The following is a 24,328-nucleotide window of genomic DNA, read 5'->3' as shown; positions in this document are numbered from 1 at the left end:
AGAAAGCCTGGGCTCGCCCGCTCGCAAATAAACCCCGCAGCACGCAGGGGACTGAGCAAGAGTCACCGACTTCCTCCCCTGCCGAGGCGACAGCTCGGAGGTGCTCGCTGGCCGCCTCGGCACAGAGCCTGGTGGCTCCAACCCCATGCCGGAGGTGGGGTGACCAGCTGGCCAGAGCTCCCACGCCAGCTCCCCTGCCAGGGCTGGCCCCAAGCACCCAGAGCAGATGTCATCCGGCCAGTGCTGCTGGAGCCTCGGCTCCCTCCTGCTGCTCCTGGGTGAGTGTGGGCTGAGCGGGGGGTCCAGGGATGGGGTGCACCTCTACAACACCCCGGAGGAGGGTGACATGGAGGGTGATGCCGGTGCTGCTCCTTGGCTGGGTGGTGGTGACAGCTCTCCACTGGCCCCCAGGACCTTCTCCCCATGGTGTGTGCCACTGGGGACATGTGCCACTCCCAGGCAGAGTTGTGGTGGCAGAGGCTGCTCCAGCCTCTGGTAGATGAAGAGCAGGAGAGGGCTGAGCCTTTGCCTGCCCTTTTCCTATCAGGGCACAAGGCTGGGAGCTGCTTCAGGTGTAGATGGACAGAGAGCAAACCCGGCTGTGGAACAGTGTGGTGGGACAAATAACGCTGAGGGTGCTGGACATCTGGAGCCCATCTCTCAGCCCTCTCTGGGATGGACTGGATGAGCTTTCGAGGTCCCTTCCAACCGCTGACATTCTGTGATCCTGTGATAAACTAGTGAGACTCCTGCAACTATTTCTAAAGGTTCTTCTCTACTTTAGGACCTGGTTCTAAAGAGAAAAAGGGGGAACATCCATTTGGCCTCCCCCAGCTCTGTGTTAAAAAAAAAAAAAAGCTCAGAAACTAGTTAATTGAGTTGCCATTTATTACAGGTATTGCAGAGGCTCAAACTGGGTGAAATTGAGAACCCTCGACCCACCAAACCTGGGAGAAAGATTGAGCTGACTCTGCCAACCAAGGAACACCCCAGTTGACCTCTAAGACATGGAAATGGCATCCTTGCTGCTGGGCTGAGACATTTCAAAGGACCTGTAAGGAAGAGGAGTGGGGATGTGCTGAGCATCACTAGAGCCAGGGGCTCTGGTGTCCCATCCAGACCTGCCCCCTACCCCAGGCAGAGGCGAGGGCTGCGGTGGCTTCTTTCCACACCCATCCTTGCATGGCCCAAAGACACAACAAGACCCTAGAAGCAGCTGTGGGTGTGTTATTCAGTCCTCGGTATCTCAGGATGGCTTTGTCAGGGGCAAAGAGAAGCTGGTTGAGGCCCGTGAGGATGTGACACTTTCCTGCAAAGCACGCAGGTTGTTTTAACACAAATGTACCCACAGGGTGGCTGAAATCCAAAGTGCTGGGATGAAATCAGCAGGAATTAAGGCCTAACGGCTTCATGCTGAGGCCGTGAGGGAGAAATTTGTGGGGAGATTTGAGGATGTATTCAAGCATTTCACTGGATGGGGACCTCCACCAGAGCTACCTGCTCTGAACCCAGAGTGAAATCAAGGTCTGGGAGGGCAGCACTGGACTGCACCTTTCCTGGAGTCTGGGACTTAAACCAAGGCATGGCATAGTTTCCATATCCCACTCTTTTAAATTTAAGCAGTATGAGTTTACACAGAAATAGGTAATAGAGGATCTACCTTGCCTTGTCCACCCACTCGGACTCGTGTCCCTTCAGCCATCCCTGAGTCGTGTGATCTGTAAAAGGCCAAATCTGTTCCAAGGTGTCAGGAGGAAGCACATGAGAGTCACCAAACACATGGTACAGGGTGTTGTACTCTGGGGGTGGTGTCTGGTGTTCACTGGGGAAGGGAAGCGGTCAATGGGCAGGTCCTGGGGTTGTCACGAGAGCTGATAAATACTTTTTAAATAATTCACATGGCTGCTTGATCGCGTGGGGACAGAGGGAAACCAGCTCACTGAGTATAAGGCACTTGGAGGCACAGGAAAATGAAGGAGCAGGGAGACTTACAGCAGAGTAAGATCGCAAGGAGTGGGAGGGCCGACACAGCTGCAGTGCTGACCGCGAGGGTGGTCACGTCCACGAACTCTGTGCATCCTTCTTCTGTGGTCGGACAAACCCAGCATCAGCACAAAGCACCATCCGAAGCAGGAGAGAAAGGAGAAAGGCAAATTGCCACCATGAAAACATGCACAAAAAGGTGGGGTGGTGAAAACTAGTTTTGCTTTTGCAAAAATTGCTCTCCTTTGAAAACCCCAATTTGTTGGATTTTTTTAAAATTTTGTTTAGAGCAGGTCTAACTCCAAATGGCCTAGTTGAAAGGATATTTGGATTACATATTGTAGTCAAGTTTTAGCCTCAGTGTGACAAATATTTGGGGTGGTCCCTGGAGCATCCCCTCTCACCATGGCGATTGTGGATGTTCTTTATGAGGAAGCTGGTTGTCAGCACCACCGAAACCACTCCTCCGGGAGCAGCGTAGCCCATCGTGCGCTGTGCTGGCCAACGGAAAGATGACAAAGTAATAGTAAGGTGTATTATGAGACACGGACTGGGGGGGTCTGCTCTCACCCATGGTCTGGTGTGGAATCCACCAGCCTGAGTTAGCACAGATAGAAATAATTTATTTTTAAAAGTAAACGAAGAGTTGTCAGGCAAAATAAAACTGCCATGGACCGGTTCTACCTCACTCCCTGCAATCCTTGGTCACACAGCTCACCTGTTTTGGATCTGAGTTGGATGAACTTCGTAGGCTGGAAGGTCACGGTGGCAGAGACCAGGAAGGTTACCACCATCACGTACGTAAGGGCAATCTCTGGCAATATGATTGCAATTGAAGGACCTGAAAGAAAACAGGACAAGGCAGAGTACCAGTGCTTGCACTTGCCTGTCACCTTCAGCATTTTGTAACCCTTTCCCACCCTCTCCCGACTCCCAACCTTTTCAATCTGTCCTTGCAAACATCCCTGGATCATTTTAATTTTCTTCTGCAATTAACTCTGGGTAAGGGCGCTGAGTAAAGGGAAATAAATATATCAATTGTATGGATGGGTGTGTAATCCATACGGTGGTCCAGGCCCCCATGACTAGCTGAGATCACCCATGGGGAAGACACATGTGTCTCTGACTGGGTCTATCTCCACATGTTTACCTGTGTGACCCTCCTTCCCCAGGGCATTGCCTTCCTCTCTGACCCCCGTGAAACTCTGCCTCTCCCATGAGGCCTTCACCCCAAATGGTTTGCACAGCAAACCATTGCTTTTCCATGCTGCATCCTGCACTGCTGAAAGGTCGAGAGAGGTTCTCCTGCCCCTCTACTCTGCCCTGGGGAGACCACACCTGGAATATTGTGTCCAGTTGTGGCCCCTCAGTTCCAGCAGGACAGGGAACTGCTGCAGAGAGTCCAGCGCAGCCACCAAGATGCTGAAGGGAGTGGAGCATCTCCCGTGTGAGGAAAGGCTGAGGGAGCTGGGGCTCTGGAGCTGGACAAGAGGAGACTGAGGGGGGACTCATTCATGGGGATCAATATGGAAAGGGGGAGTGTCAGGGGGATGGAGCCAGGCTCTTCTCGGTGACAACCAGTGACAGGACAAGGGGCAATGGGTGCAAACTGGAACACAGGAGGTTCCACTTAAATTTGAGAAGAAACTTGTTCCCGGTGAGGGTGGCAGAGCCTGGCCCAGGCTGCCCAGGGGGTTGTGGAGTCTCCTTCTCTGCAGACATTCCAACCCGCCTGGACACCTTCCTGTGTAACCTCATCTGGGTGTTCCTGCTCCATGGGGGGATTGCACTGGATGAGCTTTCCAGGTCCCTTCCAACCCCTGACATTCTGTGATTCTGTGAAGGTGCACAGCACCACCCCCACCCCCAGCCACCCCCATCCATGTCATACCTTCCTCCCGCATCCAGAGGATCCCGGCGGTGCCTGCCAGGATGGAGGCGATGCACACCAGCCCGCAGGTGTAGGCACTCAGCCACCTCCACAGCTCCCCCCCTAGACACCCAGAGCAGCGGGGTGACTGCTGTGACCCCTCATGATGTCCCACACCAGCCCCCACCCCTTCCACAGAGTGGGATGCAGCCCTTCCCCACCCGGGATGCTTTGGGGTATCCCTGACCAGGGCCTGGTGGGTTTCACTCACTCTTTAGCGTGTTTATCTGGAAAGGGCTCTGTGCCCCCCCCCAGTACATTGTATTAATAAACATACTCTCTTAAAAATACAGCCTTGTAATGAAAAAAAATGCTCCTGAGAAATTTTTTTCATTTAAAGTGTGAATCAATCACCTCAACTTTCTAGAACAAAAATGTCTGGGAAGTAGCAGATCTAGCCTAGCTTGAAAACGGAGTAAAATCAGTTTTCACCATAAAAAAAAAATTGCTAAGGAGAGAATGTGATATGTTTATACAGCTGGAAAGCAAATAGGCTGATTATCAGCTCTTCCCACAGCAATGCTCCTCACTCTCCTCCGCCAGACAAGAGAAACAAGGGTTTGGCTGCCCCCAAGTGCAGACTCACTTATTCTCAGCTTTTCAGACTGGCAGACAGGAAATATTATTCCCCATCCTGAGACGGCAGCGAAGACCACAGCAACCACCGCAATCCTCAGTACATCCTGCAAGGGAGGGGAAAGACCTGGAAAAAAATAGGAAAGAGGAGCCAGGAGTCAGGCCACTGGCTGGACCAGCATGGATGGCTCTGGTGGGCCATGGTGCTCCTCCCTCACCAGGATATACTCAATTTTTTTGCCAGCTGATGGCCAAATCAGTGCTTTCTGTGGTCCATGAAATGTCCAACCTGGGATGTGTGCTGTCCACAGGCTTCCTGGCCACCACCACTGTGCCCATGTCCTGCTTACCTACCTCAGCCAAAGGCCATCACTTGGGACCTTTTCCAAGAGAAAACAGCGAATCTCCTGCTGCCCATCCTGCCAAAGGCTGTGCCTTGGTGGGATCAGAAAATGGGAATTGCTGCTGATTGTCTTAGGATGGGGAGCTCCTGTCAATGGCACATGGACCACAACCTCATGAGAGGGCAGCCAGACCTTGGGGGATGGAGGCAGAGGGATGGGATGAAACCACCCAGGGATCCCCAGGGATGGGTGGAGAGAAGGAAGTGAAACCTCAGCAGCGATCACCTGCAATGGTGATGTTCAGGGAGGTTTCTTGCCAGCTTATCCCATTGCTGGCATTGCAGGAGTAGGAGCCGCAGTCTGACTTCTTCGCTGGCCTCAGGTACAAAATGCTGAGGCTGTTGGAGAGGCGAAAACCTCTGTCCGGGGGAAGAGGCTGCCTGTCCTTCTTCCAGGCGATGGTGTCCACCCTGCCCTCTGCCACCTTGCAGAACACCTCACCGCTGGCCTGGGCCATGAGAGCACTGGTTCGGAGCTGGGGGCGGGACACAGGCTCTGGAAAAGGGACAGAAACACCAGCACTTCTCTCAGATGTGACCTGTAACATCTGTGAGGGGCAACGGGGCTGCATGTGTCACCACAGCAGCCTTGAGTCTGCAACAGTGTGATAGCAGGTGCTTCTCCCTTGGAAAGTCCTGTGCTGCATAGCGCAGCTGTGCTTTCAGGGTTTGGGCTTTTTTTTTTTTTCTAAGCTGAGTCATTGCTTTTATTACATTTGGGTAAATACAGGGCATTTTAAAATGTGTCAGGAAATGAGAAAAAAGAGGAAAAGGATGCAGATCCCTTTCAGCTTTATGTGGGGTGGAAAGGAGAAATGTGTGGTGAAGAGCTGTGGTAGCATTATGGCAACAACATTATTACAGAAGAGAAAGGGTAATGCCAAAACAAATTAAGGGAGTTGCCGAGAGCAATATTGAGGAGGAACTTCTGTGTTATTCAAAGCGTGCTCTTATCTCTGTGGCAGCGGCTGGCGCCGGAAAACTGCAAACAAACTATCGGCCAGTGTGGTCTGAGAGGGAGATTTTTTGTGACTTCTCTATAAAGTCCACCCTGCTGGGCTTAGCTCCATCGGCTCTGCCTGGTCTCCAGTGTAAAAGTGCCAAAGATACTCTCTGCGGGTAGCAGTGGATACACAGAATCCTGCCAGCCCCTCCATCCCTGCGCTGGGAGTAGAAAACCAGGGCGAAAATAGCCTTTCTGGGATGGAGCCCAGGCCTCCGTCACAGCCAGGCACCCTAGAAGGTCTCCTTGGGCAGCACCACTTCTCCACTGCGATAGGTTGGGAACCTCTTCCCAAAGTCTCCCTGGTGATGTCTCCATGCATGGCAGGTTCAAACCAACCCATGACTGTCCTATTAAACTTAGCTCAAATCACTTCTCCAAATCCCTTTGTCCAGCTGATGGTCCATAGACAGTCAAATAAAGCCACCGCTCTGCTTGCGTCCATCACCCCTCTCCTCCCTCCCACACCCACCACTTACTAAGGACTTCCAGCAGGATTTTCAGGCTCTCCTTGTCTCCCACGTTGACAGTCACTTTGTAGGTGCCACTGTCGCTTTCCTGGACGTCCTCCAGCAAGAGAGATCCATTGAATGGATGGAAAATGGCTCGTCCTGTGTAGGGTGCATGAATGGCTGGGCTGTGAGAACCCCTGTAGTACTGCAGGATGGTGCGGGAGCTGGTGCCATTGAAGTACTCCCACTGTGTGAAGTAGATGTGTGTGACGTTACCCGGCCCAGGAAGCAGCACTGAGGATCCCACAGCGGCAGCTTTTCTCTCAAGGGGTCCCACTGCTTCTGCAGCCTGTGACAAAGGCACCAGCAGCCCTGGGTGGAAGGGGAAGAGAATTCAAGTCAGGGATATGGAGAAAGTCAGCATGGCTTGGGAGAGGCTTTGGTACCTCCCGTGCCAAGGACACACATGGTACCTGGACCTCTTGCTCACTAAGCCATCGCCGTTGCCCATCCTGCTGCCAGGCAGGGAGACATCCCAGACAGAGCTGGTACCAGTACCTAAACACAGCACAGGGTGCTTGGAGATATCAGCTCTGAGCTTTTTCTACTTGAGTTTTGTGTGCATTTGTGTAGCATTTCCTCCCAGTCTGTGCCCAGAAAGTACTTGGTAATCCTGACGTAATTTCCATGGTTCATTCCTGATTCTTGGTCTTGTTTGGGGCTGAAAGTATCTGCACACTCCCAGCAGAGTGGGATGCATCTCTCTTTCTAAAATATATGGCAATTTTCGGGCTTGTCATGACTTGGGCTTTAGCCCAAGAATTTAAAGGAAGAAGCCAGCCCTAGGCTGATGAAAGAAAGGGTATTTATCTACCTAGGGAGAGTTCTAATTATTACTGGTTGCAATTCTGGTAATCCTAGAGGCTGCTCTGAATTGGGCACTGTGATTTCTGCTAACAGACCTCACCAAAGCTGTCAGCTTAAACCTTGCACAGGTGCGACAAGTCTGAGACTTGCCGAGATGGGGACCAGCAGCAGTGATCTCAGCCCGTCCCCAGACACTGGCCACCGAGCAACCGCAGCCACGCTTCCTGACAAAAGAGGCACCGTGGAAATGCATTTCCAGCACCGGTGGCCCTGAACACACTGCAGCGAGGCGGAGGGATGCTCGGTGGGCAGGACACTCCCGCCTCGGGCAGCCATCTGCTCCTGGCGCAGAGCCACCGGTGCGCAGGCTGTGTTTGCTCCTCTCTCCACCGTGTCTCAGCTCCTGCCCCGATAAGCAGATGTTCATGTGCATTTACAGTGCCGCCTGCCGTCTTTGCAAACAATCCTGAAAATTGTGCCTCATGCTCTGACCGGTGATTTACCTTAGCAACTTTGCAGCGCAGGTGGGAAAGAAACACGTCTAACAATCTAAGTGAAACAAGCTCATCTCTTGATTTTCATTTCTCACTCTTATAACCTTGAGAGGCTTCTATTGGTTTTTATTTTTGTGCCTTCATGCCCCTGAAACTGTAAGAGGTACAATCTTACAGCTGAAAATCCCCTTGCTCTGAGAGAACACTATTTATACAGAACATGCAACACCACTAGCAGAAGATAAAACACTTCAGCACAGTGTCACAGAGCAACCCACAGGTCAATTTTAGGGACCACAAGGTCCAAAACCAACTTTTATTAGACCAGCGAGGCACAGGGTTTTAGCACTCCGAATGTGACTTAAATACAGGTTCGGATATCAGTGGAGGAAATTATTGAGAGGGGCAGCCACTAATACAACAGGAGGTCCACAGAGTGCATGCACGTGGCTTCACCAAAACAGTGCCGGAGCCGTCCCCGAGTCCCGGAGGAGTACACACTTACCCAAGCACGGTGTGGGATTATTTTTATAGAGATACACGTACTCGCAGTGAGTACGGAAAGTGTGCACTCGCGATGTCGCGAGAGTAAATTTATAATACGCTCGCAGTCCTGCGAGAGTTATTTTACACGTGCAAATGTGCACGGAATCCTACACGTGCTTATGTGGAAGCACGGGAGGAAAATATACTCGCGATTGTGCGAGGGGCTCTCGGCGGCCACTCACGATTGTGCGAGGAAATAAAGTACTTGTGCAAGTGTGCACGGAAAGAAAATATACTCGCAATCCTGCGAGAAGTTTTACTTACACCGTGGCGGCGAGGCAAGCGGAGTCTCCATCCCGGGGAGGGGGGCTCTCGTGGCGGCAGTGGCTAAGCTCGTGCTCCAAGAGACCCGCGGCAATGGGCGGAGTCTCGACGAGAGTCCCGTTTTGTTATCTGATCAGATCTGACTGTAGGCATTGTATAAGCTTCTCTGCACCCCCCACACTGAGTGTGGGTGCCCCTGAAGCCCTCAAACATCCCCCACACTGGGCGCGGCCCAGTGTGCCTTGGCACTCCCTTCTTCTAATGTCCCAGGAGCCAGGGTGCTCTGGGCCAGACAAAAGAAGCTGTTAGCCTCAAGTAGCAGAGGAAGAGAGAGAAGTGCCGTGCTGCAAAGGAGGGGGAATTGCAGTCTGTCACACACAGACACCTTTTTACAACTGCAATATCCAAAGTTCATCCAACAAACACTCAAACAGAGCTCACTAACACCACAGCATCTGAAACTCTGGGTATATTGTAATGAGTTTCTTTTCTATTTTAAGGTGCTTGCCCTGAAAATCTTTGCAGATTTCTGCTTCAAGGCGGTCAGTGCATGTATTTGGACCACACTGAGATCATGCACAGGAGTATAACTACATTAAATGTTGTGTTATTACATATATCAGCCCCAGTCCAAGCTCTTAAGCTGCTTCTACCTTCTCTGACTTGGACAGCGAAACAGAAGCACCTTTCCCTTTCAGGTTAAGCATTTTGCCCATCTAAAAAGTCTAATTTATATGGACCAGAGATCCCCATTGCAAAGCTCTGCTGAAGCCTCATGCTCTCCATGGGTTTGCAATGGGCAAGGTTTGGTACCTCACCCACCCTCGGGACAATTTACCTGCAAGGAGCACCCAGCTGGTCCCCAGTAGCTCCATGGGATGGCGCATCAGCATCTGTCAGGGAAAAATGGTTCAAAAATTGCCACGCTTGAAAAATAGCCCCTTAAAAGCTCATGCTGCAATGAGAATAATGGGTCAGGCTGTACTGTGCGAGGAGTTTTTGCAGTCTGAAGGTCTGGATATCCGATGCTCGTGAGGTCAGCGCTGTGGATACTCCCAGCCTGGACTGGCTCCAGACCAAATGTTTTCCTGCCAATTGCTCCTCTCCTTCCTCGCTGCCTCCTCTCTGCACTCCTGCCCAGGGACCCTTCCTGGGAGGTTTCCTGGTGATGGGCAGCAGCTCCCGGCTCTCACCCCCTGGCTCTCTCCCTACGCCCCATCTGGGAGCAGCACAGACTCCAAGCAGTCCTTTCAGCCAGGGCAGGACAGAGGGGGACCCCGAAGGGACCATACTCTATCCCCACAGGGGCACATGGGCAGAGCTGTAATGCACCCCAGGAGTGGCCCCATTGCAAGAAATGCTGAACTTGATTGCCAGGCCAAACCAGGGAGAATAACCTGCCTGACTCTGCTCCTAGGGGGGATTTCCTATTTCAGTTCTTGCAGTGATATAAATTACAGGGGATGTCCCTGATAATTTTCCATGCCCTGAGGCCAGAAGATGCATCCCCATCCCTTTCTCACAGCTCAGTCATCTTCCATCCCTCCCCTGCCCAGCTCCCTGAGCAGAGCAAAGCTTGAGCTCGTCCTCCAGCTTGTTTCTAGTGGTGGCCAGGGGCTCAAGCGGGCTCTGAAAGACTTTTCCCACTGTGAGTAGCTTTTTCCTTCACCAAGGTAGATGTGGACTGGGATCATCCACACCTGACAAGCTTTCTGCAAAGGGAATTTCAGTTTATGGGAGAAACACTCCTGGGATGAGAGGATGACCTGGGGAGCAAGTTTAATGCTCTAGACTGAAGAACAGAGGGATAAGAGACTTGGGAACGTTTGAGCTCTGCCCCAGTGCACTAGGGAAAGCTTTCCTGCCCTGCTGAGCTTGGCTGGCCCTGACTGACTCCCATAGACCACCAAAACCAGAGCGAGATGGATGCTGGGACAGGACAGCTGTGTGTAAAGCATTAAGGAAAGGTGGGTGGATGCAGATGTCATCAGGTCCAGAGCACCAACAGAGTGATACCTGTCAGCTCCATCAACCCCATCCATGTGCCCTCTGCCAGCTGGGGAAAGCATCCAACCCACACCTCCCACCTGCCAAAGCAGGTCCAGCCTGATGCTGACCTTGCCATCTCTTTTACCATTTCTTGACCCTTTTTTTCTCTACCTGTCTCCTTCCAAATAAATAAGCCCATAATTACTTTTCCCCCATTGGTCCTCATTTTTCTACATCCATCCCCAAATTTAGTGGTCCTGACACCATTACCTAGACAATCTCAGCTTTAGCTGGTATTGCCCATTTGGTTTTACTTAGGCAACACTGGCCTTGCAGGTGTCTTCCCCAAGAGGTTCTCAGTGCTCCCCATCGTTATCTGAGAAGGTCAGTTGTTTCTCATTTCCCCCACCTCAGCCACTGTGAAACCCAGCCACACCTCACACATCAGAGCTCTGAGTTTTGTTGCTTTTCACACTGTAATCTGTCACATCTGCTGATTTCAGTAGTTTCCTATACACTGGCCAGGCTGCTTACCCTTAGGCTAGGGCCGAGACAGCAACTGTGTCATTTATGTGCAGCCCCAGTGAGCAGGACAGACATTTTTGGACAGGAAGGACAATGACCTTTAAGATAAGTGGAGCTTACTACTAGCTCAGTACAAAATGTATGTCAAGCAAAACTTTATGTTTGTTTGTTTATTATTTTTTATGTGTTGAAGCGGAGATTCTGCCTTTCATGTTGGTTTGTGGTCAGCTGTACATTTTCATTTTTAGTTTAGCTTCTGTTTCTTCCCATGCTCAGTGCAGGTTCTCTGTTTCCATCCACCTGGTTCCCCAATGCAGGGCTGGGTATTTGCAGGGTCATGTCACAAGTCCATTGGCATTTGTCATCACAGCAAAGGGCTGCTGCATTCTGCGTACAGTTCACTTGAGCTTGGGATGTCTGAGAAGCTAAAATCAACAGAAAGCAGTGCAAATGCAACTTGTGAAAAGAAACAACCCTCTGTCCTTTTCCCAGGGAGATTCCCTCCCTGGAGAAGCACATTTCTTGGGTAGCCCTTTCTCCAGGACCTTGGATTCCTGAAGGCCAGTCTTACTGTTAAAGACTGAAGTGAAGAAGTCATTCAGTGCCTTGACCATGATCTTTGTCACCAGGTCCCCCATGCATTCAGCAGGGGTCGCAAAGTATGATATTCAGCCACATGAGCCTGGGATTGATTGAAATGTGGAAGAATAAAATATGATACGCAGCAAGGCCATTGAGACGACCAGCATCACAGTTGAAATCTTAAAAACCCAAGGCTACGTGCACACAGCAGGAAGAATCACACAGAATCCCAGAATGTCAGGGATTGGAAGGGCCCTGGAAAGCTCATCCAGTGCAATCCCCCCATGGAGCAGGAACACCCAGATGAGGTTACACAGGAAGGTTGGAATGTCTGCAGAGAAGGAGACTCCACAACCTCCCTGGGCAGCCTGGGCCAGGCTCTGCCACCCTCACCGGGAAGAAGTTTCTTCTCAAATTTAAGCAGAACCTCCTGTGTTCCAGTTTGTATCCATTGCCCCTTGTCCTGTCACTGGTTGTCACCAGAAGAGCCTGGCTCCATCCTCCTGACACTCCCCCTTTCCATACTGATCCCCAGGAATGAGTCCCCCCTCAGTCTCCTCTTGTCCAGCTCCAGAGCCCCAGCTCCCTCAGCCTTTCCTCACACGGGAGATGCTCCACTCCCTTCAGCATCTTGGTGGCTGCGCTGGACTCTCTCCAGCAGTTCCCTGTCCTGCTGGAACTGAGGGGCCACAACTGGACACAAGATTCCAGGTGTGGTCTCACCAGGGCAGAGTAAGAATCTTGCCCTGGGATGCAGCCAGCAAGCACCTGAGGTCTGCAAGCACTGAGCCATTTGCAGACACAAGGAAAGCCACTTTGACTTTGAAGAGCTTCAACGTGTGAACAAAGAAAGCCCCGCGGGGAAATGAACAGGCGGAGGCAGCTGTGGTGTGGGTTAGAGGCAGGGACAGGAGACACAGTGTAGGTGAAAACCAAATGTCTTCTGTGGTGGGGAGCTCAGGGTGAGCAAAGAATTGGAAAGAAGAAGTTAGAAACAGGGAAGCATGAAGAACGTCATGGAGCAGATGTGGTCAGCCTTGTCTGCTCTCACTTTCTCCCCTCCCCATTAATTTCTGCAGTTTCTCTCAGTTTCGCGTGCAGCCTGCTCTCCGTCCTGCAGAAGTGAGACCCTGGGTGCAACCCTGCGGGCGCTCGGTGTCTGGGGCTGCAAGGGGAGCTGTGGCCTGGCTGAGAGGACTCGAGCTGCTCAGCTGCACCAGGCAGGCACAGGGGCTGCTGCCTCCTCCCCCAGGCTGAACTTGCAGCCTGCCAAAGTGCGGAGTTCCAACAGCACAATGCTTCAAATGCAGCTATCCCGTTAACATATCGGCCAGCATGGGGGGCAGGTATAGGCAAACCTCAACAGCACAAAACCGCGTGCAATTAGTACTAATGCAGCACCTTGTCAGCCACCAGCAGACACTTGCCTCTCTCTGGAGGTGCATGGATGTATCACAACCTGGGTCAGATGGTGGGAAAAGCAGCCGCTGATGGCAGGGACACATGGGTTAAAGTGAATATGCCAAAGCCTGGGGGCTCCAGACAAGGCTTGTAATAGAAGAGCCTGTTTTTCCTGGTTGACGCATTTGGCAAATGACATGCACATCACTCAACTGGCCAATAAAATGAGAACAAGAGGCACCTCACTTCCAGAATCAGGCACTGAAGTTCCTATTAAACCCATCACCCCAAATCCCGGACCACTGGTCCAGCCAAAAGACAGCCTTCCCCCTAGTCATATCCAAAACAGGCAGAACACAGCAGAAATTGAATTTTAGCTTAAAACAAGAGGGAAAAAAATAGAAAATTAGTTTCCAGAAAGAAATTGAGCTCGGTCTTCTTATGGGCATTTTAAAACAAAAGTGAAAACTGCAGTTCTGTGAAATGTCCAGGAAGCAGCTGCAATTGCCCTTTGTCTCTATGTGAGCTCACTGAGACCTCTCTGCTCTCCCCCTCTCCACACCATCACCCACTCACCCGGCCAGGGAGGGCAGTATGACTTAAACCTCAAAAGGGAGCAGATTTCACCCCTGGGAAATGGATCGTTCACAGAAATGGCTCTAACCAGGCTGAGCAGGGTCAGTAAGCCACAAGAATCACATCACACCTTCTGCTGTGACTGATCAAGCCCCACACCAGCACACTGCTCAGGGTTAAGCCTTGTCACACACGCGCTTCATGTACAGAAACACGCCAGCCCATCAGATGAATTTTGCTTGGTAGCTCTGTTTTCCAAACCCCAAATAAAATCCATATTAAATGGAGCTGCCAAGTTGGCACAACAGTTCAGTGGCGGGCTAATCTCCCAGACTGGGCTCCTTTATCTATATGGCCCATCACATTCCTATACATTTTCACACAGAGTGGCAGCAGTTGGTCTGTGTTGAACTCATAATCAGTTCCTCTTTACTTCTCAACCTTAGCAAAAAGCAGAAGGATAAAGCAAAATCCTGGTAACTCTTGCAAAACTTTCTGCTGCTTTCAGTCTGTCTCAGACACAACTAGGGAGAGACTTGTCTTTCTGCTGATCACTGAAGTATAATTTCATTCCAGGAAGCAGGTCGCTATCAGCTATTTGCTTGACCCAAATCGCACTTTTGTACTGCCATCAGTCTGCCAGCAGCACATGAAATGTGTGCGCCCTGGGGGAGCTACAAAGCTTTACTGCAGACTCACAGATCTGCAGAGGGTCAGGGCTTGCTCCTGCCTCTTGGTTTTATCTTCTGAGTAGCAGCTCAGCCTGGGGTGTTTCCATAGCACAGCCCAGGGGCTCGACTCCCCAGAGGTGTTTTCTCCAGGAGGGAGAGGCTGCTCTGCAAGATGCAGCAGCTGGTAATTGGACAGTTGTGTTTCTGGGTGATTAGCGGATGCAGGAATTCACTTCTAGGTCTTAATTTTGCTCCAGGGCTGAGATTATTTTGTGGCTTACCAGAGATGGAGGAAGATCAAGACGTTATTCTGCTGACTCTTTCAATGGGCTGTGTGGCTGCTGGCAGGTGTCGAGGACCAGATCTGTGTCCTGAGCAACCCTCCCTTGCCCTTCCACAATCCCCAAAGATGCCATTTCCGAAGTCCTTCAGCAGTGGGGCAGAGACAGAGAGGGCTGTCAGTAAGGCAGTGACCATATATGCTTTAGCCTGAAAAGTGAAAACCATATTTTCTGTGTACTTACTTGCTGCTGTGTTACTTTTTTAGTACTTTCATCTCTCCTGCTACTTAAGGCATCACATCAACCACAATGGTAGCTCTGTCTTTACCTAGTACAAGTGTTCAGCTTTTGTGACTTCATTGAACCACATTGAACCACAGTTGTTTTCTGGAGCAAAGCTCTGCCACCACGAACACCGGCAGGACTTTGTGAGAGCAGAGCAGTCAGACCATGAGGCAGATTCTGAGACCCCAGAGCCAGGAGCAGGGCTGCAGAACACTCAGCTGGAGACGCAGGTGAGAAGAAAGTGAAAGCTGCACGTACCACTGCATGTATGTCTCCAGAAGAAGGTTTTTTCCTTTGCTAACAGCAGGCAGGAACGTTGGAGGCAGCCTCTTGTGCTGCTGGAGGCGTTGGGTGCTTTTTCCTTCCTGCCTGAAGGGAAGAGGGCTGGAGGGAATGGGCAGCTCTGGTGGGAGTAGACCCCTTGTCCTTGGCGCTTTGAACATTATCTTCAGTATCATCCCTCATGAGCATCATCCCAGCGGAGAGAGTAGCACCCGAAAAGGGAGAGAGGCAGTGGCAGCTTCCACGCTCTGTCCAAGCGAGTCCTGTCCCGCAGCCTGGCATCACTGCACCTGCTGACAGCGGCTGCAGTTGGGAGATCCCAAGGGCTTTCATCCTTTCATAGCATCCATTTATTATCAGTGACAGGGCCCCACGTTTTGATTCATACTGCCTGGCTTTCCATGAAACCCAGAGGGAAACAAAATCAGTTTATGCCCTCTTTGCATTCTAAAGATGCCTGAAAGTGCTGGTGCTGCTGGGGGAGATGTGGCCCTTTAATTTTAAACCAGAATTACACAGCTCCGTTTTCTCCCACCCATGCATAGAAATTTGAGAACATACGTGCCATCTCCTTGTGTTTCAAAGGGACATTTGAAATAACAGAGGAACTTGTACCCCTGGCACTCTGAGGTCAAGCAAAGTTCATTGTAGGAAGAGATTGCTCAACAATTACTTGCTATACTTATGAAAATAAGGACAACTTTTCAAGTCAAAGCATCTTCATACATTCTTTTAATGTGACAAGACTACTGGTAGTGAACCTGAGACACATGATTAAAATCCATTTAATGCTCTCTGTTACCCCTCAAATTAAGGTGAGTCCATGGAAGCAAGCTTCCCATGGACAAACTGTTGATTTGCCTTTGCCTTAAGCATCTTCGTCTTATGCTGGTTGTCTTTGTGCTCTCAGGAAGTCTCAAGGAGAAACTAAAACCAGCTTGTCTCTCAAATTGAAGAGAGACTGCAGCTCAAGGCAAACTAATGCCTTTCTGAACTCTGTTGCTCCAAATCCTTTACAACCTGGGCTCAGCGTGTGGAGCTGCTGGAGGGGGAGCCCTGAGGGTGCAGCGTCAGTGACAAAAACAACCTCTTTGGTTTGAGGCATGACCACCTTCTGCAAAGCTCCCACATGAGGCAGCTCCCACAGTCAAACCGGGTGATGGAAGGGCCTAGTGTCCAGTCCTGGTGCATGAGGAGAAGTTACGGATGCATACACAGGCTCTGATGTTGGTCTTGGCTGTGGCTGTTCAAACCTGTCTCCAATTCTGGCATAAATGGTTGCCACGTCCCTCCACGCAGTGCTGTCCATATGGGACTCCTCCACACTTGAGACCTACAGAAGTACAAAGAGCAAAAATGAGACCCTTCTCCAGAGGCTGTGGTGGGATCAGGAGGGGTCCAGGGCTACGGACTGTCTGCACACAGTGAGGAGTTGTCAGGGCAGGAGCTACATAAAGCCCAGATGGCTTTACCCGTGATAATGGTGGGGGAACATCAGTCCCAGCTCCCCCAGCCCATGGATGCAAAACTGGCTCAGCCCATCAGGTACACTGGAGAGGGACATCTACTTTGCCCAAGGACCTCTCGGACAAAACAGATACAGCCTAGAGTAGATGGGAGAGTGGGATGGACACTGGAAACAGGGATGGAAACCTTTGCTGAAGTTTTGTTGTGGTTTCCAGACCAGAGAGCACAGGGTGGGGAATCTACCCCTGATCTTGGCTGTTTTCACTGGAAAAAAAAATAATCACAAAATCCTCTTTGCATGCAAACAACTGTAGGCTGGTAGTATCTGCAAGACATGGTCTCTGGTGAGCTCTAGTTCTTCTGGGAGACCTGTTCCCTGCAGAGACACCTTCCCCAGCATTGTGTGGTGGGCAGAGAAATGACTTGGGCCAGCTTGCTCTCTTCTACTTGGGTTTATTTGCCTCTTTCTCTCCACTTCATTTATTTTTCACGGGTAAAACCCCGTGTGAGATGAGTCCCTAGATTGTCCACACTGATCCCCTAATAAATGCATTAACATAAATTCATGAGCCCAGGAAGCAGGGAGGGATAATTATCTGCACATTTCTCTGCATTTAACCATTCTGCACTTTCCTTGCTGCTGCTGGCCAAAGCTGCTCAGCCATGAAGGTAACGTTCATGTTGGTTTGGGGTCTGACTGGGGGAAAGATGGAGGAGAAGTTTGCAGCTGCTGCACAGCTGAGGAAAGCACAGGCATTTTGCAGCCTTCCCTTACAATAATGAATTAACTTCCTAATTTTATATCCAGCACCTGATTCTTGCAGCTCAGTACACCTTACAAGCCAGCAGTTAGCAGTTACCCAGATGCCTATGCCCAAGAGCTTTCAGATTTTCTCCTGTACCTGATGTTGTTTAATGACTCTTCTCTTCTGCTTCTCAGCTGCACCTAGGAAAGAGAGAGTTTTATTATCTGGCAGACACACTGATGGTCCAAACTGGTCTCGCAGTGCTGGAGAGCCAGGATTACTCTATTGGCCCTTTCACCAAGGGCGTGATGTGGATTTTGCCTTTAAGACACAGATTTCTGAGATTTCCCACTTGGAAAGAAATGAATTTGTTTCCTGACAAAGGCACCCTCAGGGATGAAAGTTTTGAAGATATCCCTGATGAAAGCTGTGGAGATACGCACCCTGTTGGCTTATTTTGAAGTGGAAACACTCCAAGGTGTTCTTGCCAGCTGGGGTTTTAAAGTAAAAACAACAGAATAGTCACGGCCACACATATAGAATGCATTTCAGAGTCCATTAAATTGTACCTCTTTTACAGACTAGATTTGCTGCGATCTGTTGACTCTGATCTCAGCACCAGAAAGTAGAGTTCCCCACAACAGACCTGAGGTGTGCTTCTGCTTTGTTAAGCTGCATTATGAACATGAAATGCATTCAGCAGTGCTTACGATTGGAAGGAGGTGGCACATTTGAGAGGTGCTCTTACAGAAGGAATCATTTTGATGTGAAGAGCAAAACCCAGGCAAATCCTAAGCCCTCCGCTACCTTTAATACCCAAGAATATGCCTGGGTGAGCTGAAGGATGTGACCCAAGGGGCAACAAGGAGAAGCAGATCCACTCACCCCGGCGCCATATGCAGTAGAAGAGCAGGAGTAGCAGAAGAATGGAGATTAAAGAACAAATTCCAATTATACAGTAACGGATGTAGTCTTGCTCCACAGTGTCTGCTGTTTGAGAGAAAACAGGTGGTGTGTTTTCTAAACAAGCAATTGCAGTGGTTTCACCACATTTTCTAGAGCATTCCTGCTGATTGCAGCACTAACCCCGGGATCAGAGAGCAGCACAAGGGGCTGGAGAGCAGCACCACAAACACACGGATCAACGGAAATATTGCGCTGCAAAAAGCTGCCACACTGGCAGCTCAAGTGTAGAATCTCCTTTCCTGTACGTCTGCCCGTGCTGTGTGCACCCCATGGGCTGCATGGACTGTGCATGGGCGTTGCTGTGGCTCTGAAACCCATGGAGGTGCCAGACCCAGGAGCTGCAGGTGGAGCCACGCAGGGCTCAGACCCCTAACCAGTCCCTGGGTTGTGATGGGCATCTTGTCCAGCCCCCAAAGCCACACAGAAGCGCAGAGGCTGTGCAGGAGGGTTCCCTGTCCACACCGCCAGGAAGACAGCTGACAGCATCACCCCATGGTGGCTCAGAAACATCTATATCCTGGAAAGCATATGTCATCTGCACAGGGGGACAGAGCTTACCAGTCCTAGCACAGAAGGCACAGATGTTCAGGTGATACACATAATGAACCGTGCCAGATACTGCCATGGAGATTATTGCATGTGCTTGGTATGTAGGGTGGCAGCAGAGCTGTGAAAGAGTCATCATTGGTATGAAGAAAGCGTGCTCTGTTCTGCATCTTGAGATGGGGCAAAGATCCCTCAGAGGAGGCAGAACCCAGGGAGGGAATTGGGAATGTAAAGTTAGGACTTCAAAACCCCTGTGGTCACTGTGCAAAGTGATAAACCAGGCCAGGGAACAGCAAGAAACAAACACAGAAAGAAAGGTGAATGTGAGGGACATCATCAGGAGTACGTGGCAGTTTGGATAGAGATGCCAGACTCAAGCAGGTTAAAGGAGAAACCCATCTTGCCAAAGGGATCGAAGCTGCCAGTTTGACTGACTGCCCCTGCGCCGTGATATATGTGTTTTGCACAGGCAGAAATAATAATCATTTAGAGTATTTTCCTTGGCCCAGGAAGCCACAGATTTACCCCTGAGCACCCTATTCTCCCCAGTGAATACTGGGTTTCCTTCAGCACAGAATATAAACCCAGTGCTTAGGGTTTTTCAGTGCATCTCTCAGCTGTAGCCATTCATGTTGGGTAAGCGCAGGGCTGGTCAAAGAGCATTTATTGTTTAGAGACAACCAGCTGCACAGGAAGCCCTTATACTTTGATAAAGCTGGCAGTGCAGGACAGGGTGGGTTTCCTGCCAGGAAGAGATGAGACCTAAAGCACCATATAAGACATCCCTGGAAATCCTGTCTTCACCACAGCAGCTCATCCCTCTGGGAGGAGGGACAGATGCTCTTGCCAGCACCTGCCCTGCCTGAGGTGTCTGCGCTGAGCACGCGCACACTTACCCTCACCTGGATGCTGAGGGGTGACAAGCTGCTCGTGCAGGGTCAGCAAGATGTTCCTGGTTTGGGGTGACGGCCCGAAGGTGACTCTGTACACCCCGCTGTCGCTGAGCTGCAGGTCCCGCAGCAGCAGGGACCCGTTCTCTGGGAAGAGCTCAGCACGGCTGTGGTTTGTAGGCTCAGGGAAACAATTTGCAGAGCAGCTGCTGGGAGCACCCCCGGCACCCAGGGAGCAGTTCTGCACTGTGCAGGTGGCGAGTTTGTCCAGGCTGTTAATGAATGACCAGGAAATTGCTACTGGGAAGCAAGGGGCACCATAAAATCTGTAGGAGACGGGCAGGAGCACGGACTGACCCACGGTGCCATTGACTGCATCCTGATGGATTTCAACGAGGACACCCAGGGTTCCCCCTGCAGAGAAGGGGAAGAGGCAGATCAGTGACACGAGAGCATGGGCTGGTCCTGCTGTCTCGTCCCCTCTCCAGCACAGCCCCGTGCCCCCAGCACACTTCACCCCATCAGCCTGTTTGCCGCAGAAGCTGTTTCTCAGCAACATGCAGTTTCTGCAACCATCCTGGGGGGATTCTATGGTGGTCCAAAGCTCTGGCAGTGGGGCTTGCAGGGAGCTGTGTAGGCTCAGCCTGCCTGTGAGATGGGGCAGCAGCTCCAGAGAAGGCTGAGAGATGGGCTCCAGATGTCCAGCACCCTCAGCGTTATTTGTCCCACTGCACCATTCCACAGCCGGGTTTGCTCTCTGTCCATCTACACCTGAAGCAGCTCCCAGCCCTGATAGAAAAAGGGCAGGCAAAGGCTCAGCCCTCTCCTGCTCTTCATCTACCAGAGGCTGGAGCAGCCTCTACCACCACAACTCTGCCTGGGAGTGGCACATGTCCCCAGTGGAACACACCATGGGGAGAAGGTCCTGGGGGCCAGTGGAGAGCTGTCACCACCACCCAGCCAAGGAGCAGCACCGGCATCACCCTCCATGTCACCCTCCTCCGGGGTGTTGTAGAGGTGCACCCCATCCCTGGACCCCCCGCTCAGCCCACACTCACCCAGGAGCAGCAGGAGGGAGCCGAGGCTCCAGCAGCACTGGCCGGATGACATCTGCTCTGGGTGCTGGGGGCCAGCCCTGGCAGGGGAGCTGGCGTGGGAGCTCTGGCCAGCTGGTCACCCCACCTCCGGCATGGGGTTGGAGCCACCAGGCTCTGTGCCGAGGCGGCCAGCGAGCACCTCCGAGCTGTCGCCTCGGCAGGGGAGGAAGTCGGTGACTCTTGCTCAGTCCCCTGCGTGCTGTGGGGTTTATTTGCGAGCGGGCGAGCCCAGGCTTTCTTCCTGTGCTCTGCAATTGCAGTTCCTGAGCTGCTACGAGTGCTGGTGGTGGAAGAGGGAAGAGGGGGATTCCAGCCCAAGGCCAGCCCGGCTTGGCCGCTGGGGTCCCAGGAGCAGCCGGCTCCACTTCCTTGCCCTGATTGCTGCTTGTCCTCGCCCAGGCAAAAAGGGTTTGCAAAGCTCCCAGCCAGAGGTGCAAATCCACAGGCAGGTTCCGTGCAGGACAGGGGAGCTGCCTATGCCCTGGCTGTGCAGGCAGGGCGGGAAGGGTGCAGGTAGGGTGCAGGCAGGGTGCAGGCAGGGTGCGGGCAGGGTGCAGGCAGGGTGCGGGCAGGGTGCAGGCAGGGTGCGGGCAGGGTGCAGGCAGGGTGCAGGCAGGGTAGGGACAGGGTGCGGGACAGGGTGCAGGCAGGGTGCGGGCAGGGTGCAGGCAGGGTGCAGGCAGGGTGCGGGCAGGGCTAAGAGGAGGCTCTGGGGCTGCACAGAGGGATGTGCTCCCCCCAGAGCAGGGCCTGGGGGAGCCCAGAAGTGGCGGTGGCTGTGTTGGGGAGCAGAAGCAAAAACGGGAAGCCTGGGAAGCAGAAATGTGAGTTGCAAACATGGGAGCAAGGAGACAACTCTGACCCAGGGAACCACCAGCCCCCTGTGCCCCCACGTCAGCTCCTCGGGGCTGCACCTCTCCACAGCTCCTGCTCCCCAAGTTACTGATTGCCAGCGCCTCGTTAGTGAGGGTGGGGGCCAGGTGCTGGGTCTGGAGCCTCTTGCATGCAGCAACCCCCCTTCCAAGAGGCAGCTGGAGGGGAAGCGGAGCCCCATCAGTCTGGTTGATCTTGGTCGCTGCTGTTCAGAGCTGACCACAGCTGCATGGCCATGACGTGAGACGGGGGTTGGTGTCGGGAGGGCTGCGGTGGGGATGGGGCTACGAACCTCTGCAGCCGTCTTGGCTGCAACAGCACTACGAGACGTGTTGGGGCTCCTTCTCTCGCCTGTTCACACACAGTGGAAACCTCAGCATGGTTTATAGTACATTGACAATGCCAAGGGGTGCCCACATGCCCCCTCCTTTACCTTCAGAGAATGATCAGCAAACACTCAGCAAAAGCAGATTCTGGTCCCTGGTAGCCCCATACTGAGGTGTTCTGATCACCCTGGGCTTGCTGCAAGATTTGGAAAATTATTTCCCCTCTTGCTTGGCTGCTGGAACAGCCCAAAGTGATGCTGCAGATGCAGCCTTTGCTCTTGTGGGGAAGAAGCTGTTGGAGGAGTTTATTTGACTGGAGAGAGGGTATTGAATGGGGAGAGGGGTGTTTGAGCGTCCGGAGCAATCCTGCACTGGAGGAACAGGTATCTGGTTGACAACAAACAGGGCACTTTCCCCTCACCGGGATGGAGAGCTGATCTAGGGGAGGAGGAGGGACACCAAGTGCTGCTGGGGAGGCGTCCACATCATCACTGGCACACGGGGAACGTGCCAGGGTGGGATGCACCTGTGTGAGACCCCAGCTCTGGCCCTGCTGCCCTGCAGGAACAGAGGGTGGGGGACCACGCGCTCTCTACCGTGTCCCCATGGGCAGGTCGGGGTGGCTGCTGCTGCCCGGGGCTGTGCAGGGACGGGTTTGCAGTGGGGCAGCCCCTGGGGCTGGGCACGAGCTGAAGCACATGCCACCTCCCTTGAAGGAAAGATGTGCCAGGCGTGTGGGGCCATCAGAAGACTATTTTATACTGGGGAAACCATGGGCCTCTGCCTCCTCAGCAGCATTTCTCGGGCACAGCACGTTTACTTATGCAAAGTGAGCGGGAGGTGCCGCAGTGTCAAACACTCATCAGCCCCTGGGGCTGCTCCACCAGCAAGAGAAAAACCAGGGCAGGTGACACAAGGACGAGCAGCCTCAAAAAGAGTTTCCCACATTTAACGTGGCCCAGGCATCACCCAGGAATCACTGTAAGGGTCCTGCCTGAGCTGCAGCTCTTCCTCAGGGCACCATCAAATCTGTAGGAGACGGGCAGGAGCACGGACTGACCCACGGTGCTATTGACTGCATCCTGATGGATTTCAACGAGGACACCCAGGGTTCCCCCTGCAGAGAAGGGGAAGAGGCAGATCAGTGACACGAGAGCAAGGGCTGGTCCTGCTGTCTCGTCCCCTCTCCAGCACAGACCCGTGTCCCCAGCACACTTCACCCCATCAGCCTGTTTGCTGCAGCTCCACACACAGAAGCAGGTTCTCAGCATCACCCTTCACAGAATCACAGAATGCCAGAATGTCAGAACACCCAGATGAGGTTACACAGGAAGGTGTCCAGGTGGTTTGGAATGTCTGCACAGAAGGAGACTCCACAACCTCCCTGGGCAGCCTGGGCCAGGCTCTGCCACCCTCACCAGGAACAAGTTTCTTGTCAGATTTAAGTGGAACCTCCTGTGTTCCAGTTTGCACCCATTGCCCCTTGTCCTGTCACTGGTTGTCACCAAGAAGAGCCTGGCTCCATCCTCCTGACACTCCCCCTTTCCGTATTGATCCCCAGGAATGAGTCACCCCTCAGTCTCCTCTTGTCCAGCTCCAGAGCCCCAGCTCCCTCAGCCTTTCCTCACACAGGAGATAGAAGGGAAAGAGGGGAGACCCTTACAAGAACTTCCACATGTCCCTCACTCCATCATTCAAAGCTTCTCCACTTGGATTTGTTGGCAAACTGGAGCCCCTATAGTCACAACACTGGATGGTTCTGTGGCTAAGGAGATGTCTAAGAAAATTTTGAGACAAAATCCACCCTAATTAAAAGCAAGTTCTGAAGCTTTTACAGGCTCCAGAAATGCTGCCTAAGCCCTCTTCTCTGGTACTGAGAGGGGTAGTATCTGCATGGAGTACTTACTGTAACCTTTAAATATATATATATATTTAAAAATAAATATTTTTTTAAAATAATAACAAAAGATAAACAAAACCAAAACAACAACAACAAAACTTTCAGAAATTGCTCCGACATAGTGATAGCTGGATAATACCTTATGCCCGCTGGAACAAGGCTAACTTGGCTGCTGAAAATACATTTTTGAGTGTTTACCTGTCAAGCAAGAGTTCTTGCTCAAACCTGATGTACTTTCATCCCTCCATCACCCTCACCTGGGCTGGCTGCACCCACCACCTTAATCCTTGTGTGTCATGACAGCGGGTGTCATCCTTTTGAGCTGAAGAGCCAAGGCACCAATGTGTAACCAGACGTCAACAAGGCTGTCTTCAGGGGTTAAAACCAGCCACTTATCTCCTACTTGA

The 24,328-nt window shown here is 52.0% G+C and overlaps 2 protein-coding genes across 19 annotated transcripts; both read right to left on the bottom strand.

Annotated features, from left to right (window-relative positions):
- Nucleotides 1-867: 867 nt before the first annotated feature.
- LOC102096347 (endothelial cell-selective adhesion molecule) lies at nt 868-9,595 on the bottom strand. 10 transcript variants are annotated; one of them, XM_065028143.1, is made up of 10 exons: nt 9,357-9,594; nt 6,624-6,719; nt 6,375-6,506; nt 5,119-5,388; nt 4,500-4,616; nt 3,875-3,976; nt 2,702-2,824; nt 2,388-2,480; nt 1,993-2,085; nt 868-1,052 (listed from the first exon to the last, which is right to left on the bottom strand). In XM_065028143.1, the coding sequence occupies exons 1-10, from the start codon at nt 9,409-9,411 to the stop codon at nt 871-873; spliced, it is 1,263 nt and encodes a 420-aa protein (XP_064884215.1). In that variant the 5' UTR covers nt 9,412-9,594; the 3' UTR covers nt 868-870. The 10 variants fall into 10 exon arrangements, with proteins under 10 accessions (XP_064884215.1, XP_064884211.1, XP_064884216.1 ...); XM_065028139.1 differs by adding an exon at nt 8,519-8,661 and having other exon boundaries at nt 6,375-6,719; nt 9,357-9,536; XM_065028144.1 differs by lacking the exon at nt 9,357-9,594 and adding an exon at nt 8,519-8,822.
- Nucleotides 9,596-15,827: 6,232 nt separating this feature from the next.
- Nucleotides 15,828-24,283, bottom strand: LOC102085005 (uncharacterized). 9 transcript variants are annotated; one of them, XR_010465773.1, is made up of 6 exons: nt 24,120-24,283; nt 20,784-23,138; nt 19,732-20,139; nt 18,209-18,313; nt 17,480-17,523; nt 15,828-16,443 (listed from the first exon to the last, which is right to left on the bottom strand). XR_010465773.1 is itself a non-coding variant. In XM_065028151.1 (5 exons), exons 1-5 carry the CDS (start codon nt 20,833-20,835, stop codon nt 16,258-16,260), a joined length of 789 nt encoding a protein of 262 aa, XP_064884223.1. In that variant the 5' UTR covers nt 20,836-21,368; the 3' UTR covers nt 15,828-16,257. The 9 variants fall into 9 exon arrangements, 7 of the variants coding, with proteins under 7 accessions (XP_064884223.1, XP_064884222.1, XP_021147338.2 ...); XR_010465774.1 differs by having other exon boundaries at nt 19,738-20,139; XM_065028151.1 differs by lacking the exon at nt 24,120-24,283 and having other exon boundaries at nt 19,738-20,139; nt 20,784-21,368.
- Nucleotides 24,284-24,328: the final 45 nt, after the last annotated feature.

The sequence above is a fragment of the Columba livia genome, chromosome 12, assembly GCF_036013475.1.
Source record: "Columba livia isolate bColLiv1 breed racing homer chromosome 12, bColLiv1.pat.W.v2, whole genome shotgun sequence".
NCBI classification, from domain to species: Eukaryota; Metazoa; Chordata; class Aves; order Columbiformes; family Columbidae; genus Columba; species Columba livia.
This window is presented reverse-complemented; position numbering and strand designations above follow the sequence as displayed.